Genomic DNA, 18,659 nt, shown 5'->3' with positions numbered 1-18,659 from the left:
TTCATCGTACACATGGCACATAGTCATGATCGTCTTCATGAGTCGCCAATTCCAGGTGGCTTCATTTAAGTACCGTAAATGAAATGTAAATCAAAAAGAGCAAACTAGCAAATAGACATTTTTCGACAACAGTGAGACGATTGGTCACCAGGCAAATATGCAATACCCAGGCGCTGTTGAGGAATTTATCAGGCCTCACTTTGGCCTACTGCAAAAGGGAAACTAACAAAATTGTGGAACGGGTTGCCAAGGCCCAACGGACAAATTGCCTATCTTGTAATTGGGTCATTTAAGTGAAGGGAAACTAACAAAATCCCCTGCTTGCCCCGTTTGATTTATTATGCAATGAAGTTTTAGATTTGTATTCACTAAGCTCCTTTAAGTGAACGGTATCAATTTTTGTTCAATCAAAAAATAAATAAAAAAGAATCAATCTCCGTCGTGATGCATTGTAGTCAGGTGCTTGCTAGGACATACCCATGTTTTTTAGATCAAGGGATGACGCTTCCATTCACATTTTTTTCTATTCAATTAGTGAGAACTCCATCTGTCCAAATGAAATTGTCCGTGGTGTGCCTGCATGTGTGATTCCACAAAGATCCGATGCTAGCAATGATCTTTTCTAATTTAAGATGAAGAAAGCATTTCATTCATGTATTATTTTCTATTTACTTAAGTAAAGTATGTTATATATAGGTTAGATTTTGAATAAAAATTCAATGGAAAACTATCAAATACGTTTTTTTTTTCAAGATAAAACTTTCTAATATAAAGATTCCTCGTTGGACAAAGAGTTCAAACCAAAGATTCCGTGATGGGTGGGAGACTTTTATGGTAACGTCCAAAGGAGTAGCTAACAGAAAAAAAAAAATTACCTCTCTTTTCAAAGTATTTTCTTTCGTGTTGATAACAATCCATTTGCCTCAAAATAGAAATTACACGCTATTGACTTGCATAAGATCATTTGTAAAATTATCCAAATATACCCTAATTGAATGATATGTTAATAATCGACCAAAAAATGATATTTTAATTTATTATGTAATTCATAACTCAATAGTTTTATTATAATGCGTCAAGTAAATAATAAATGCTCTCAGTATACAATATATGCATTTTAGAAGCCGTAAGCGTTTTGGTTGTTTGTTGATTGGGTCGTCAACATTCAATTTAGTCAATTAACTCATAAACCTTTTTGGAAAATGTGCAATCTAGTCACAATCTCCCAGCTGATGCATTTACTCATTGCAAAATCACATCCTTTTAATTATTGACAAAATGACACCTTATTTCGACAATTACCAAGGAATAAAATGGAAATGTTTCATTAAAAATGAGTGTGAAACTTGATTATGAAATGTTAATGAAAAGTAGAATTAATTTTTTTCCGTAATTTTATGTGACTCAGAGAAAAAATCTAAGTTATATCCTTGGGTTTTTCCAATCTGTATACGTAAACTGCAGGCTGTAGTTCTCTCTTGGTTTCCATAATCGAGCTCTCTACTCAATGGTCGATAGATACAAATGCTTTATTTCTGATTGTGGTTCAAGGGATGCTTCATTCAATTATAAGCTCAAAGAGTATAACTTCCGGTTACTGAAGGTCAGCAGCAATGATAGTAGTAGGAAAAATTACAAATTCGGTCCAAAATTTATTATACGGATGCCAATTCGATCATAAACTTTTCAATTTTGCTACTGCAGTCTAATTCTTTAAGCGAAATTCCATTGTAATCCTTCTGGCAAATTACCAAACTAGAGTTAGTATTGGGATTTCACTTCCACATTTCTATAACATAAAATTATAAAAAAAAAATCCCAACTGCATAGCTGCCGGCTGTCGGTCGCCACTAATACTACCGTTCATCGTCAGTTGCTTATCGCTGCCCTTGCTTGCTGCCGGCAGTCACTAATGATTACTGCTGATCAACATCGAGTTGCTCGGTAGCCATGATGATTGCCAATCAGCAGTCTCTATCGTCAATAAGAAGTATTCTACTAGAACACCGGAATTTTTTATAATCAAAACAAAAAAATCTTATCCCAAGGAATAATGATGTTACTTGGAATGGAAATTTGAGGATTCCTTCCTTGTCAAAACTAAATGAGACCCACGCGGATATAGAACCACATTAATGAGAGAGTTGTGCAAGACTTGGAATTTTTATTCCCGCAAAAAGCCCCAATTTTGATCCGTGGAATAAATTCGGCTCCAACTTTCAAGTGCCTCATAAAAACACTTAAATTTCGCCCGAGGGATAGCCACTGTCAATCGAGTCATTAGACAAATAGACATTGCTTAGAAGGCATCTGATTTGTCAAACATAGGACGATGTGGCCAACAATGATTGCCACGTCAGCTTACATCGCAAAATCTCCACACACAAAAAGAAAAAAGCAAAAAAAACGTCATCCCCTCTTCTAAAGAAAATGACACCATCAAGTTAAGGCTTCGGAATCATATTGTGAGAGAGACAGGGAGGGGTGAGGGGGAGGGAGGCTCAATTAAGGTCATGATATCAGATCAGATTTGGAGGAAAATGAATCGAACTTGCTCGCACATTTGTCAAAATCGGAATCAAAATACAACAATGCGTGATTTCTTCAAATAGTGAAATGATTGAACGATGTCGACTGGACAGGCTGCATTACTCTGTTTTAGCTCAAGCTAAGTCCCAAATCGAGCTCAAGAACCCTAATCCCCCAAATTGAAATCACAACGGGCTCTATCGTCAAACGTCATTTTTTGTTTTAAATGAGGGGCACGATGCCATTTAAGTTAAGCCAAGTCTCAGCTCCATTAGTGACATGGCCGTCGCTGTTGCCCATGTCATCCTCCCTTTTACATATTAGATGCCACATAAGCAAAGTCTAATGACAAGTCTAACTGTGGCCAAATTTATCTTTGGGATGTAAGTAGGGGTATTTTTGGACAACACTTGGAAGTTGGGGAAATTTGTTCTATGGGTGAAAGTTGGGGCTTTTTTGGAGAAAAGGACAAAAAAGGAGTATTATTCAATAATGATAAGATTTGCTGAGCTCTATTGGTTTTTTTTTATGGGATAAAAGCACAATTAATCCCTGAAATTTCGTGAAATTGTTTAATGAGGTCCTTAAAATATTTTTTGACCACCTTGAATCCTTGAACTATATAATTTTTTTTTTGTTCATGTTAGTCCTTCCATCAAGTACATGGATAAAAATTTTGACGCGACAAACCACATCAGTAACATATGGATAATAATTAAATTTACTTATTGATGTGGAATAAAATAATGAAGAAAATTAAAAATCTATAATCGTAAACACTAGAGAGGGAGGGAGACGAGGAAGGGGAAGGGATGGGCGGTGGCGCCGCCCCCGGGCACCAACGAGTGGCTTGCCACCAATCAAAGGTGGCCACGTGGAGAACAGAGCACCCAATGAGTCTATAGGCCAGGCCTTATACTAATTAATCAATTAGATCGGATTTTTGCTCTCTTACTTTTACTCTTGTTTCCTAAATTAATTAATTAATTAGATCCTTTAGCTCTCGCACTATTTCGCAACAACGACAAAGGTCATGAACTCATGATAAATGTTCATTGCAAACTTTTTCATTCCTAGTGAATATAGCTTCAAATAAACTCATACTCGATACATTATAGTTATCATTAGTAATGCTACACTATTATTAAAACAAATGAGGAAAAGGGAAACTTATATTTAGCATGAACAAGTTAGTTTTATAAGAAAACAACTTGTGTTGACTTAGAGCAACTTCTATATGTAGTATTTATCGAAAACAACTTATAATTACTATGAACTCCAGTATTTATCAAGAGCGACTAGAAATTTACGAAGAGTTATACTTACCGCAATAGCTAGTGGTAAATTTATTTATTAGTGATAAAGATCGTGAACTCATTTTAGACCTTATTTATTATTATAAGAAAATTTTTGCTTATCAAGTAAGCTTAATTTAAATATTTTGCTCAATAAATCAGTTATCGGTAGTAGACTTAAAAATAGGCCCGCCACAACATGGGCCTACCCAGATACGGCCTGAGCCATAAGGGCCAGCCAAAAGCAACTTTGTGGGCTTGAGCAAGGGCCTATATTTATAGTTTATACGGCCTGAGCCATAAGTTCAATTTTATTCTTCTAATTTGAATGGGCAAATAGGATATCATCATGGCATTTAACGGTGGTTTAACGTAGGGGAGAGAGAGTCTTGCTACAAAAAATAAGGGCTTTCGACCAAAAATAAAATAAAATAATGTAAGGGCGAGCAACACAGACCAACCGAGCCGAGCACCACCCGAACCGAATCGGATCGGCCGGTTCTAGGCAATTCTCCAGGGCGTCAGTCCGGTTCCCAATTCCATAAAATTGGAACCAGTGATTTACGATCCGATCCCTGGTTTCAGGGGTAACTGGACCGACTAGACCACCTGGATCGGACAGATAATTTTTTATTTTTTTTATTTACCGTGAAAATTTCTTTCCCTTCCCTTCTCATGTGTCCTGCTCGGAGCTACTTCGTTGTTTATCTTTATCCTCTGCGTTCAGTAATCCGCTCATAAAATTAACAGCCATGAATAATCTATAAGCACTATAAACTCTCAAAGGGAGTACAACACCGACCAACTAGTATCATAATGGGTTCGTGATGTGGTCAAATTCATGTTCTTATCGTTGGAAAGCAGTAGTTTGGATTCTCAATGTCTGGACACGAATATGGGCAAGGGGTTGCATTTTGATTTTATTTTCATCTCCCATTGGATCGCTCGGGAATCAAATAGGACCGGAACTGCTCCGTTTGGTCTGATTCCCAGCTCCTGGGTGGGATCGGACTGGACTGGAAACTGATCACCCCTAATTTAACGGCATTTATTACGTTAATCCAGATATGGTTACTGCAACGAGCTTATATTGTGCTTTTATTTTTCACGTACAGAAAGTACATCAATCTTTCTCTAGTTTTCTTTTTAGGAATTTTTTCACCGGCAAAAGGATGGCAAAACTTTGTGCTCATCTGAAAATTAATGGAAAATTTCAAATAAAGACACGAAGTTAGGCTATTTTCTCAGAAAATGATTTAGAGTAGACGTTGTCTAAAATAAAGGCACGAAGTGATCAAGGTAATCTCAAACAATGGCCGAAACTCACTGGCCGACTTTTTCCGACCACTATATCAGGGGCAATTTTGTCCGACAAATCAATTGGGTAAAAAAATTGGATAAAATCTCCCAAATTGATTTGGGACTGCGATTTTCCTTCAATTTTTCACATTTTTTTTCCTCCTCTCCCAGCTGCCCAAGCAAAACGCTTCCGCCCGATCCTGCTCCTCGCCAGCTTCAATCCGTCGTCCGCCGTCGTCTCTTCTTTCCCAGGTTCCGTCGTCCGCGAACTTCAACTCCGTCGTTGTTTTTCGGTTTCATTTTCGATTTGCCGATCGCTAGAATTGCATGTGTGCTCATCGCGCCTCTTCGGTTTCGACTCTCTGTCCGGATCTTCGCTGCTCGATCGAGTCGCCGCCGATTCTGTTCCGTCTTCTTCTCTTTTCCACGGGTTTTTATCGAGCATTTCGGGTTGTTAGAAACGTTTCTTTTTTCGTGGAGTCGTGCGTATTTGGTTCGCCGCTGGCTTTTCGCTGGGGTTTTCTTGTGGCTTCTGCGACTGATGGAGGCTTTGGAGTCGGCTCTTACCGTTTGTGATAGCGAGCTTATCACGGTGCTTGATCACTCCGTGTCCTTGAAGAAATGCAGTGTTGTTTGATCTCTAGGAAGAAAAGTTTGTGTCGTAGTTGCAGTCTCTGATTCGGAGCTGACCGTTCGGTTACAGTCATCTCGACTGTGAAGGTTGCTGTAGAATTAAATTGAGTTGTTTCTTGGGATTTTGAATTTTGAATGTTTGGTTTATTCACGGGGCTCGATTTTATAGAGGTGCTCAGCTGGTGTGTGTTGCTAGTGAGCTTTGTAGGAGCCGGACATTGCTATTGGTAAAGCCACGAATCATGTTGAGCGTGATCATCATGTTTAGCGCGAGCCGGACATTGCTATTTGTGGGTAATCCTGTCGAGCGCGATTACCCACATGGTACACCCTCGAGGTAAATCTCATGTGCTTATTTTTTGTTTATTCGAAGTTGTTTCGCTCTATTTCGAAACTAACAAACACCTTTCTTTTTTCCGACCAGATGTGGGGAGACATTCTACAGAATGCGAAAAAGGGCGGTCTCAATGTGATTCAAACTTATGTCTTGTGGAACATTCATGAATCGCAGGCTCGGGTAACACTTCAGCTTCGCTGCTTTTCCTATTTCATGAGCTATTTTTAGGATTTAAGATGTTTCACAATTTGGGCTAAAACTGCACCACAATTTCAATGGGAACTGTGATTTGGTCAAATTCATCAAAATGATCGGTGAGTTAGGAATGTATGCAACGCTAAGGGTCGGTCCATTTATAGAAGCTGGATGGAATATGGTTTGATTTCGCAACACGTTTTCCTCTCAAGACTTTTAGCTATCATATCTTACGATCGTGACATGTGCAGAGGCTTCCTGTATTGGAGAGGTACTGAACATCACGTTTCGGACCGACAATTCACCATTCAAGGTAAATTATACTCTTCACAATTCTCTTAGAGGGAGTGGACATGCCGAATTTGGTTCAGAGTTTCTTCCGACTCGCAGTACCCCACGAAGATGTCCACCAAAGTGATCATAAAAAAGATGAAGGTATCCATCTTATCCTTGACTTTGTCCTAAAACTGTTCTTATTTGCGCTTTGTCTTGACTAATTGAATTATTCTATCCAACTGTAGGTAAAGAGGAGGATGTAAGGACCATGACATGAAAGTGGTAGAAGAGAATTTTTGAGATATGCAAGGGTAGCAGAGCAACAACACTAACTGTTTTTTTTTTTTTGGTTCTACTAGTTGATATAGATGGATTTGTATAGGTCTATATAGGGAGCATTTTGAAGTTATAGTGTGTATAAGTTTGCCGTGTTGGGAAGATTGCTCATGTTGGGATGTTTTTCTTTTACATCAAACAATGTGAATCACTATAAGTTAATGTAATGCTATTTAGTCTGCTTTGCCTTCTATTGAGTTGTGCCTTTTCCATCATTAATCATCACCACAGTAGCACAGCACTGTTTGCACAGCATGGCTAAGTGCTGTACGCACAGCCTGTGTGCGCAGTGAGTGCTGTATTGTGCACTCAGCACGGAAGGTGTTGTGCATTGCTTTTCAACAATTTTAGCAGCAAGCATGTGGCCAACAACAACATATGAAACATCCATTGATCACAGCAAGCATTTGGCCAGGCAACCATCATCAACAACTCGTCATTCAACCATCATCAACTTAACCATTATCATCAGCTCAACAGCAAGCACATGGTCAACCAACCATCATTAACCATCATCGTCCGCTCATCAATAAACACTTAATTCATTAAACTCAAATATTTGCATTACAAAAGGAACATTAAACTTAATTATTTGCATTACAAAAAAAAAACGCAACAGATGAGTTTACAAAACAATTAAACTTTCCACTAATCACAGCCCATTCTACAACAACCAATCTAAAGCTCCAAAAATACACCTACAACAATCAATCACAATCCCAAAATGTAGTACATTATCATCCATGAAATTACCAGCCCACCCAATAAAATCTTCTCTCTCTTTCTGCTTTGTTGAAAGTCGGCTTCAATTAATCTTGTTCTTTGCAAGAGCCCAGCGATAACTCCGTGGGTGTTCTTATCACCAATAATCGCACGCCAACCACACAACACAAACTTCTTCTAACCTGCAAGATTGACCATCACTCAAGTTTCTTGTCATACGTCGTATTGTGTTCAAGTCGTGCTTGAAAGCATAGTCGAATCGACTCATCATAGGAAAATGTCAAACAGAAAAAAAAAAACAAAAGAAGAAGAAGAAGATGGGTAATAAGACTTCCAAGAAGGCTGTTGCTGCTGATCTAGAGCTAGGAAAAAATCACATAGATTTTCTCTGCCTTGGTAATAAATGAAATGGCGATATAGAGCCTGTGACCACCTTTTGATTTGACAAGGACTCTTAACTTCAAATTGCACCTGACCCTGATAATTAATTCTCAAGGAGAATCCAAGATATAGATTGATACACGAATATAAAAGCTTGGACCAAATATCTTCAGAAGTAAAATTAAAGATCTTGAATTTTTATGTGATGCAGCAGTGAACAAGAGGGCCGGTTGGGTGTGTGATCTACACATCAATTTGCTAACAAAATCAGAACCCAAAGACATTCTCCACTTTTTCTGAATTTGCACAAGAATGGCACCTTCCTGAGGAAAGTGATCAATGTTGTCCTCTCTTTCTGGTGGCAGTCAAATCTATTCTTGTGTGCTAAGACTTAAGCTATCACTGATTAGCATTTTCATGTTAGTTTTATGAAATAGAACGAAACAAATTCGAATAAACAGAAAATAAGCACATGGAGATTTACCTCGAGGGTACTATGTGGGTAATCCTGCTCAATAGCAACAATAGCGATGTCTATGTCCTACAAAGCTCAATAGCAACACATCAGCTGAGCAACTTAATAAAATCGATCCCTATGAATAAAGCAAAGATTCCAAATTCAAAATCGAGCAGCAAAGATCCGGACACAGAGTCGAAACCGAAGAGGTGCGATGAGCATACATGCAATTCTAACGTCAGCAAGAGAGAGAACGGTTCTCTAGGAACAAGAACCAATGCCCCCCTCAATCACAACGGGGACACGGGAATGCACCTTGCAGCCAAGGCGTTACTTTACTACACCTTCGAAACGGGGATGTCTCGTTCATGTCATCTAATGAAATTTTAATGAGCGGTTTCGGATTGAAATACGATGTCACGCCATGCCGGAGCGGCTTTGTAATCTAAGCATTGAGTGTTTGGACTTCTTGAAGTACCCATTTAATTTCACTAAGGCTTCGTTTGTTTTGCGGAAAATGAATAATTTGAAAAATATTTTCCAAAAATTAATCGCTCGTATCGCTTACACAAATTAATGAACAAAAAAAATTTGCATCGTCCACGAAAATATTTAGACATAAATTATTGTCGATATCGAGATTATTTTTCATTGACTAATTATTTCAAGTGATATAAGCAATTATTTTTAGGAAAATATTTTCTAAATCATTCATTTTCCGCGAAATAAACAGAGCCTAAATCATGATTCTTCCTTTCTTTCTTTCACAGTAGTCATTGCCGAACCTAAAAATTGAACTTCAAGAACTCAACTGACCAAAATAAAAAAGGTTCAAAGACTCGATTAAACATTTTACAAAAGTCCAGGATCTATTCGTGCCTTCATCCCTCTTTTTATACCGTAGACTTTCTATCCTGATACAATATTTAATTATAAAGTCGCATTTTGCTTGTTAGATAATTTGGGTTTAACCTCTTTTAGCTTCCACGCCCAGTTTGTTATGACCATGCTATGTCAGTTTTGAAAATCCTCTGCTATAGTTCAATATTCTCTTACCTTTGAATTGATATACTGTACTGATGTTTTTGGTGTAGCTCTCTTTTGTTACGATTTTCCTCTAATTTTATCACCTGGTGGAGGCAAGGTTTTGTCTACTCATTTAATACTCTGCTATGGTGAAGCTTGATTCAATTCTTCTTTAAAAAAAATTTCGTGGCGTTTCTTTATCGTTAATCACAATTAAGTTAGCCTAAGAAAAGAGAAGAACAATCGCCATGTGTTAGATGGAGAGAGTGTCGATGTCTAACTATTCATAAAGCAGTGCGAGTACGCACCGCCACGCATTCATCTAATTAAACATGGATAAGATTAGACAATGAAATAAAGAAATGGGGTGAAAATTGGGTGATTTGCATCTTTTGGAGTGAACAGGAAGAACTTACAGAAAAGAGTTGGCTGACTGTTCAGAAGGAGACATGGGAAGGGAAAAGAAAAAAAAATGAAGAAAATAAGGCAAAGTAGGAACGAAATGGGAAAGAGTGCCACGTGTCACATATACATACCTGGCCTCCTTGAAGATAGGCCCAAGTTGGATTCCCGGCACCATCTGCAACGTTCGTCAAAGTCACCATACTCGCCTAACAGTGGGCATGCATGAACATCTCAAAGGCATGTGTTTGGAACAGCAGGCACACCTTGCAGCGCTTTACAGTGATTGATATTCAATACCCGTAACTCATGTAGTTTTGATAATTCGGGTAACCTTTCTATGGAGCTCCATTTCTCAATTAATAATTGCTGCAGTGAGTTTGGTAAATCAGGCAAACCTTGCAGTGATTCAACTTGACGTATGGTCAAGTAATATAACTCATGCAGTTTTGATAAATCAGGTAACCTTTCTATAGAGCTCAAATTCTCAATTTCTAAATACATCATCAAGGTTGGCAAATTAGGCAAACCTTGCAGCGATTCACATTCATGTACGTACATGCGCTTCAATTTATGTAGTTTTGATAGATCAGGTAACCTTTCTATGGAGCTGCAATATCTAATGTCGAATTCCACCAGCGATTCTATTTCTCGCAAATCTCGAATCTCGATTAGCTGTGAGCAGTGAAAAATACTCAGCTTTTTGAGCTTCCTTAAGCTTGATAGACCTGATAGCCTCACTAGCAAATTACATCCAACCACCTCTAAATAATGGAGGTTCTCTAACTGTTTCAACTCGATCTCTCTCAATCCCAAATTGGAGAGTTTTAACTCAGACAAACATCTCAAATCGGAGAGGAGGGGATGTTCTATCGGAGACTTGACACCATTTAATTCCAAAGAACGAAGACCTAAAGGAAGCCTTGGGAGAGATTGAAGATCATCACAATATATGTGTACTCGCGAAAGCTTAGGAGGCAATGTGATATCTATATTTCTAGAATCATAACCATGGTATACCAACCGGTTAAGATTCTCCAAAGTCCATATGGCCTGAGGTAGCTCTCTTATCTTTGTATCACGCGTATCTAAGCCCTCCAGCCTTTTAAGATATCCAATAGAAGCAGGCAGTTCTGTAATATTTGCACACCACAAGTCTAAGTAGAGCAATGATTCTAGTCCTCCAATGGAGTTTGGTAGCTCCCTTATCTGAGTGAAGCGCAGGTCCATTATCTCCAACCTTTTGAGATCTCCAATAGAATCAGGTAACTCTCTTATCTTAGTGTGACGCATACTTAAGTGCCGCAGTCTTTTAAGATATCCAATGGAAGCAGGCAGTGCTATAACATCAGCACACTGCAAGTCTAAGTTGAGCAATGATTCTAGTCCTCCTATGGAATTTGGTAGCTCCCTCATCCGAGTGAGTCCCAGGTTCATTGTCTCCAACCTTTTGAGATCTCCAATAGAATTAGGTAACTTTCCGATTCTTGTGTTGAACAAATTCAATTCGAGCAATGATCTCAATTTCCCAATGGAGTCTGGAAGCTTTCTAAGCCGATAACAATGATTTAAAGACATGAACATCAAGCCCGCCATCCCTCCAATAGATGGATGAAGCTCTCGCATACACTGCCCCTCTAGCTTTAGACTTGACAGGTTCTTTAGACGGCATATTGTAGAAGGTATTGTGCACAGGTCAAAATGGGGGCTTCCAGACAACATTGATGGCTGAACTCTAGCTCCAATTATTTCCAAGCGCTTTAGGCGCTCTAGCTTACCGATAGAGCTACCGATTTGTGTCGACTCTGGACAATGTTCAGCAAAAACCAATATCCTCAAATTCAAGCACGTTGAGAAGTCGGGAGTTGTCGATAGATGGCATCTCATGAGATGTAGAACTTTCAAGTCATGATTTGCCTGTGAATCAAATTAGAATTAGAAAAGTAAGGCAAGGGAAATGGCAACAAACGTATACATGGGATGTGAAACCATACCAAGCATGGGCCCCATCCATTCCAGTTCTCGGGAATTTCGCTGTTTGAAAGCTTGAGCACGACTAATTTCCCTAAGCATAGATTGACCGCTTGCAAGTCTGAAGGGCAATGATGCCAAGAGAGCCATTTTAAACTCGAGAGAAGATATTTAAAGTCTCCTGTCAAGTTCCCTCCCTCTAATTCCAACAACCTTAAGTTAGGCAGCCGTGAAAACTCTTCACTTGTAAAGTTGTGCTCCTGTGGAAGTCCAGTTAGTTTGAGTGCTGTGATGTTATCTGTTCCCTGACAACATGAAAAGGCATAAGTGAACTTTCTACGGTGAAGAAACAGAGCAAAGCATTCCGTGATTAAATATTGCATAGACCTATTCTATAAGTAAACCATTCTCTTTTCTTCCACTTTGGGGTTGTAAATGTAAGCAATTAATATATATTGCTAGATATTGTTAAAATAAGTGATCCCTTTTCAAGAAGCATCTAGACCTCTGCTTCCCTGCAAAGGCAACAAAATTTTTTGGATATAAGTCCACTTGTGCTTGTGCCTAGAAAAATCTTAAAAGAAAAAATAATATATCTAAGCACAACTCGGCAGAGATTTTCCCTGTCAAAGTCGGTGGAATTGCTCCATAAGTAGAGCTTAGAATCATTCATGTAATTGTGTGAGGAGCAGTATAACTACTTTGTTGAAATAATGAAACTATTGTTTTTTTCTTATCCTATTGGCTATATCCTTGGAGTTCTCTTACCTTGTTCTCTTTTCATCCTCTTCCAAATACATCCCGCACACATACACACTTGCACATTAAACCACAAACTAAATAGTGATATCAAAATCATGCTTTCGCAATCCGACATTGGTATCGGACCAAAAACCAACGAGTAGTATAGGAACAAAAACCAACAGATATGAGTTATGAAATTACTTTTATTTCACTCAAAATTGACAAATTTAGTTTTATGCGATGCACAACACAGACAAAAGAACACATCCAGGAATATACTCTAAGCTTTGAGCTGATGTTTCCATGATCAGAAAGATAGTAGCTGTGAATAAAATGTACCTTTCTATGCTGCACTATGTTCAACGCATCCTTGGGAGACCATAGTCTACTGCGCTTCTCAAGAAATTTGTCTTCTTGTCGAACAATGTCTCTTCCAAGGTCTCTAAGCAGGTCATGCATCGACAATATGACATTACCTCTAATCAAAGACATACGAGAAAGGACGGGGATCTCAATTTTGGGGAAAAAATCCAATGCTTTCCACATATAATGTGGATGGATTTTTTCTTCACCGATAAAGTAACACGCAATATCAAGAAAAATTTCTTTCTGTGCATCCTCTAGCATATCAAAGCTAATCCTTAATTTGTGGCATACATCTTGATTGGGAACTAAATCTAATTTCTTCAACGTGACATTCCAAATTGGCTTACTTTTGCCACAAAGAGAGGATCCAATCACCTCGAGAGCCAAAGGAAGTCCACCGGTTTTCTGAATAATATCACGAGAAATATGTTCATAATCATGTGGAGGAGAATCCATTCTGAAAGCATGGTTACTAAAAAGCCAAAGAGAATGCCAATAGGACAATTCTCTCATTTGATAGATTGTAAACTCTTTGAAATGCGTCCAGACATTATTTTCTCGGTTCTCCTCATCATTCGGCAAAAAGTTGGTGTCCCTCGTCGTAATAATAATTCTGCTCCCTAGACCAAACCAATCACGCTTTTCTACAAGTCTTGAGAATTGTTCACGCTTATCTAGATCATCAAGAACGATGAGGACTTTCTTATTGCGGAATCTCCTTTCAATTTGATAAATCCCTGCATCACAGTCGGAAATCTCCACTTGTTTGATATTGAGAATTTCAGACAATAATTGTTTTTGCAATTGAATGACATTGCCGCCCTTTGAAGCTTCTCGAACATTCAAAAGAAAGCTGCACCCATGAAATCGACTGGAAATTTGGTTAAAGACAACTTTGGCAAGAGTCGTCTTACCGATGCCCCCCATTCCGTGGATTACCAGATAACGTACATCAGGTGAACCTTCATCTATTAGGCGCATGACATCTTTAACACGATCCTCAATTCCGACTAAATGATCCGGCAGGTTTTTGTCTCTTTTATTCAGCTTGATCGAAACTTCAGCAACGATTATTTTAATGAGTTCGCCGTGACTGTCATATTTGATAAAAGGGTCTAGTAAGAAACATCCGAATAGAATATTAAACAATCGAGCTCCGAAATATTATGAATTAAAGATAAACCAACCATAGAGGAGGAGTGGGGAGGAAGCGGGGGCGACCTTCCCCCTCCCAAAAAATTTTGTATATATACTCTGTGAATATATAGGAAAAAATCAACTATAAGTGAATTGCGCCCCTCCTCCTCAAAAAAGTATATTAATTTATATTATATACAAGGTAATCTCACATATACTTTCAATCCATACTCCTTTTTTCAGAAAAATCAACCAAAATCCAGTCAATTTTCTTAAAACGAATTGCAATTGTGTATACTATGGTCAAAGATGTAAATTGGTAAGACAAGAATGAAATCTTAAACTTTGTAAAAGATGCTCCCTCATCCATAAATTGTTAAAAATCGAAACCTTTGGATTTTCTTCCTCTAAATATATGCAAAGGATTTGTTTATTCATTTTTTATTGCTTATACATAGTGTGTGCTCGGTTTACTAGTTTTGCATGGACTAATTGTTTTATAAAATCCACATAACATTGATTTAGAAGTTAAGAAAAAGGTATTTTTATTCAATCTAAAAGATGGATTTTGAATAATGAATTCAAATTGGATTTGTCATGTCTAAATAGAGAACTCATCTAGTTTTGAAAGGAATTGATTTAATTGAGTGAATGTGTAGCGAGTAGTTATAAAATACGTGGAGATTGAGTGACAATTTGATGAAAAAGAGAACAACGGTAGTTGTAACTTTTAATGCAAGGATGATAATATTTCTTATTATTTATAGTTATATCAATTGAATATCTAATCAAAGAAAAAAATAAAAGCCCAAACCTTACCCGGTATCTCTGAGATCCCATCCACTCATACCAGCGACCTTCTCCAGAGCCTCCTTCCATCGCTGCACGACCTCGCAGCCGTACTTCTCCTCGTGCTTCTGCAGTGCATCCTGGTACAGCTTAGTTTTAAGCTTGACATCTCTGGGTTCCACGTCAAAGAAGACCGGCAGAATCATCGCTTTGTGATAAACCATGTATGCAAGCTCGCGAAGACACCACGCACTTGCCGCGTAGTTTCTAGAGAAGATAGGAACACAGATTGAGGAGCTCTCGATCGCACGCTTCAGTTCGCCTCTGATCTCTTCGCCTTTTCTGATCTCTTCGTCGTCTCTGAAAACGCGAATGCCAGCTCCATCCATGGCGTGATAGAGGCAGTCGGCAAAATTCCGGCGAGTGTCCGGCCCTCTAAAACTCAAGAACACCTCGTATTCAGCCCCCAGCGACGACTCGACATCGCCTCTACGGGTGGACACCGCTGGTCCATCCGAATATTTTCTCTCTGCCATCTTCGGGAGCTAGAGTGTAGTGATCGAGTTGAATAATGAGAAGAGAGATGTAAGAGAGTAGTGTCCAATGCATGCAATTCTGGAGTATTTATGGACGAGACAAAGAATCGTGGGAAGGGCTGAGGAAATTTCCTGCAGTAAAATATTATTTTATAAACCATTCTGATCAATTGATTCCACCTCACGATCCAATTTACTGAACTCAAAACTTTCGCCCAGGCCACAACAGGACAAGTTCAAATCTGATTTCGTAAACTCGTCTCATTTATTATTCGCACCGGGAACAATAAGTAGAAGACTTATTTGAGCTCGAAGTTTGTAAATTGACTCTAAATACGACTGAACTGCTATTTTAAAGGCAATATGTAATGGATTCTCCAATCAATTTCATTTTTTGTTAAACACCAGAATTTCATTCAAGTGATTTTCAACACCATCAAACATAAGAAAATGACTCATCTTTCATGAAAACAATTCCACTAATTTCCATCAAACAAACAGACCCAAAAATATATCAATTGATATCACGTCAAGCTCTAATTAACAATACCGACCCATTGGCCTTTGCAACTTCACGTACAAGATCATTTCAAATTCAAAGGTGCAGGCTAACCGGTTTAGAACGTGGCTGCCTCAATTGATTGAAGTGGAACAGAGTGCCTTTGTTAGTGGAAGGTAAATTCAGGATAATATCCTGATAGTTCAAGAGGCACTGAACCAACTACGAATCAGCAAAAGGAAGAAAAAATTCCAAGCAGTGCTGAAATTAGATATGCAAAAAGCCTACGACAGGATTGAGCAGAACTTCCTGGAAGCTTGTATGCTAAAAATGGGTTTCTGTAGAAAATAGGTCTCATGGATCATGCAATGTGTCACTACTATCTTATTTAGTGTGAAGTTCAATGGGGAGCCTTTGCCTTCTTTCAACCCGACACATGGAATCCGACAAGGTGACCCTCTCTCACCTTATCTTTTTATACTTGTGGCTAATGTCCTCTCCTTACTATAAAAAGCAGTTGAAGATGGTAGAGTAAAAGGACTAAACCTAAATTGACATTGCCCAAGTCTCTCCCACTTGTTGTTTGCGGACGATTCTATCTTTCTCCCGAAAGGGAAAGCTATAGAATGCCAAAACCTGGCTAACATTCTCAATCAATACTGTTTTGCCACGGGCCAGGCAATCAATTTAAACAAGTCAACTGTTTTCTTTAGCTCGGGCTGCCCCTAGAATCTTCGTAGGAATATGGCACAGGAATTGAGAGTCCTAGAAATAGACAAAATAGGGAAATACTTGGGTATCCCTTCGGATTAGGGCGTATCAATGAAACAAATGTTCGCTTGGATACTGGCCAGGGTAATTATGAAACTTGAAGGGTGGAAGGAAAAGATGATGTCAAAGGCTAGAATGGAGATCCTATTGAAAACGGTTGTCAAGGCACTCCCGCAATATGCCATGTCAATCTTCAAGATACCACTTTCCCTTTGTAGAGCCATTGAACAAAAGATTGCCTCATTCTGGTGGATAAACAATGATTCCAAGGCTGGTATACACTGGAAGTGCTAGGAGGTAATGAAAAAGAGGAAGGACCGTGGAGGTATGCGTTTTTGTGACCTAATTACATTTAATAGGGCAATGCTGAGCAAATGCTGACCTAATTACCTTCGACGCTTTGGTGCCAAATACCGAAAGGGCTCTACTTCCCCAACACTGATTTTTGTCATGTGAGGAAAGGACAAAGATCGTCCCGAGGGTGGCACAACTTGCTGATTGGAAGAGATGCATTAGCTGGCTCAGTTCAATGGTCCGTAAAGAATGGAAAATCGATTAGAATTCGTGAAGACAAGTGGACAAGATTGGGCACAATCGCAAGTCCATCAAACCAAGATGATCCCCAATTAGTGTCTGAACTGATTGATAGAGACCTGGCGATATGGAATGAACAAAGCCTTATAGCTTGTTTGAAGACAATATTGTGGAGGAAATCTTGGCCATCCCCATCCCATCTATAGAAGAGAAAGAAAGACTAGCATGGACAGCAGCCAAATCAGGGAATTACTAAGTTAAAAGCGGGTACAATCATCTCACAAAGGAAGCAGACAGCCCAGCCAATCAACAAGCCTCGTCCTCGCACCAAATACCACGAGGCCTACGCTCTAAAGGGTGGAACATGAACACCCTACCCAAAATCAAACTATGCCTCTGGCAACTTTGCCAAAATGCCTTGCCTACAAAGGAAAACTTGTTCAAGCGAAGAAACTTACCTGACCCACTGTGCCCAGTGTGTAAGACGCCCCCCCAAACACCAGAACACCTCTTTCTCCTTCGTCCCTGGACAACCAAAGTTTGGTCAGACCACAATATACAAATCCGAATTGAAGATCAAGGCCTCGCAAGCATAGATCAGTGGCTATTAAGCTACAAGAGCGGATTACCAGCCTTGCCGTCTCTCGAGCTCGTTTCCGAAGTACTCTGGTTCCGGTGGAAGGCGAGAAAAAGTGCGATTTTTAGAGGCAAATCACCAGACCCGCAAGCGACAGATAATGAAGCGATATCCTTGCACGAAGATATCAAAACTTGCCGCGCGAATCGAAAGAAAAAAACAAGAACGAGAAGGGATCTCACCTGCGATCTGGACGCCGCCGGAGAAAGGAGCTCTTAAGCTTAATGCGGACGCGGCCTTCGTTGCTGGCTCTATGTCGTGTGCGGTCACCGGTGTGTGCCGAGACGCCTCAGGGAAGCTCACGGGAGGATTCGCTTGCCTGGTTCGGGCTCAATCGCCTCTCCTCCACGCGGAAGCCCTTGCATCGCTTGAAGGCCAGCGCTGTATTGCTTGAAGGATGAAAGAATAGAGGAGAGAGAACACGGGGAGATGAGCCTTCGTGGAAGTGGAGCCTGACAATTCAGTCAGTCACGCGTGAAGACCCACCTGTTGAACTAAATAAAATTGATTCCACTTCACTGCTAATTTATTAAACTAAATAACTTTTCCACGCTCCAAATAAATTCAAGCTGACGCATTTGATCGGGTATAGCAAGACTGATGATTGTGTTCTTTTCTTGAATCAAGGGATGGCACTTCCATTCCCACATTGTTCAATTCAATGAGCGAGGACTCCATCTATCGATATAAGAATTATCGCAGTATCTGTGAATGCATGATTTCACAAAGGTCCGATGCGTTTAATGATTTTTTCATATTTAAGATGAAGAAAACATTTCATTCATC

At 39.3% G+C, this 18,659-nt stretch overlaps 1 protein-coding gene across 1 annotated transcript; it reads right to left on the bottom strand.

The window, feature by feature from the left end:
* Positions 1–9,842: 9,842 nt before the first annotated feature.
* LOC115663313 (disease resistance protein L6-like) lies at positions 9,843–18,049 on the bottom strand. Its single transcript, XM_056310882.1, has 6 exons — positions 17,866–18,049; positions 17,695–17,761; positions 14,927–15,564; positions 12,944–14,063; positions 11,884–12,165; positions 9,843–11,806 (listed from the first exon to the last, which is right to left on the bottom strand). The coding sequence occupies exons 3-6, from the start codon at positions 15,430–15,432 to the stop codon at positions 10,124–10,126; spliced, it is 3,591 nt and encodes a 1,196-aa protein (XP_056166857.1). The 5' UTR covers positions 15,433–15,564; positions 17,695–17,761; positions 17,866–18,049; the 3' UTR covers positions 9,843–10,123.
* Positions 18,050–18,659: the final 610 nt, after the last annotated feature.

This window comes from Syzygium oleosum, unplaced genomic scaffold (genome assembly GCF_021117445.2).
Source record: "Syzygium oleosum isolate NSW1041296 unplaced genomic scaffold, Sole_v2.1 Sole_v2.04, whole genome shotgun sequence".
Lineage (NCBI taxonomy): Eukaryota > Viridiplantae > Streptophyta > Magnoliopsida > Myrtales > Myrtaceae > Syzygium > Syzygium oleosum.
Note: the sequence above shows the minus strand (reverse complement) of the source record. Positions and strands in the feature narration are given on the sequence as shown.

Bases quoted from the DNA above. Each gene is read 5' to 3' on its own strand.
- LOC115663313 (XM_056310882.1), bottom strand. From the start codon at position 15,432: ATGGCAGAGAGAAAATATTCGGATGGACCAGCGGTGTCCACCCGTAGA. The intron at 12,166-12,943 runs GTACATTTTATT...TCATGTTGTCAG, and splicing joins ACATAGTGCAGCATAGAAAG to GGAACAGATAACATCACAGC. The intron at 11,807-11,883 runs GTATGGTTTCAC...TTTGATTCACAG, and splicing joins ATGGATGGGGCCCATGCTTG to GCAAATCATGACTTGAAAGT.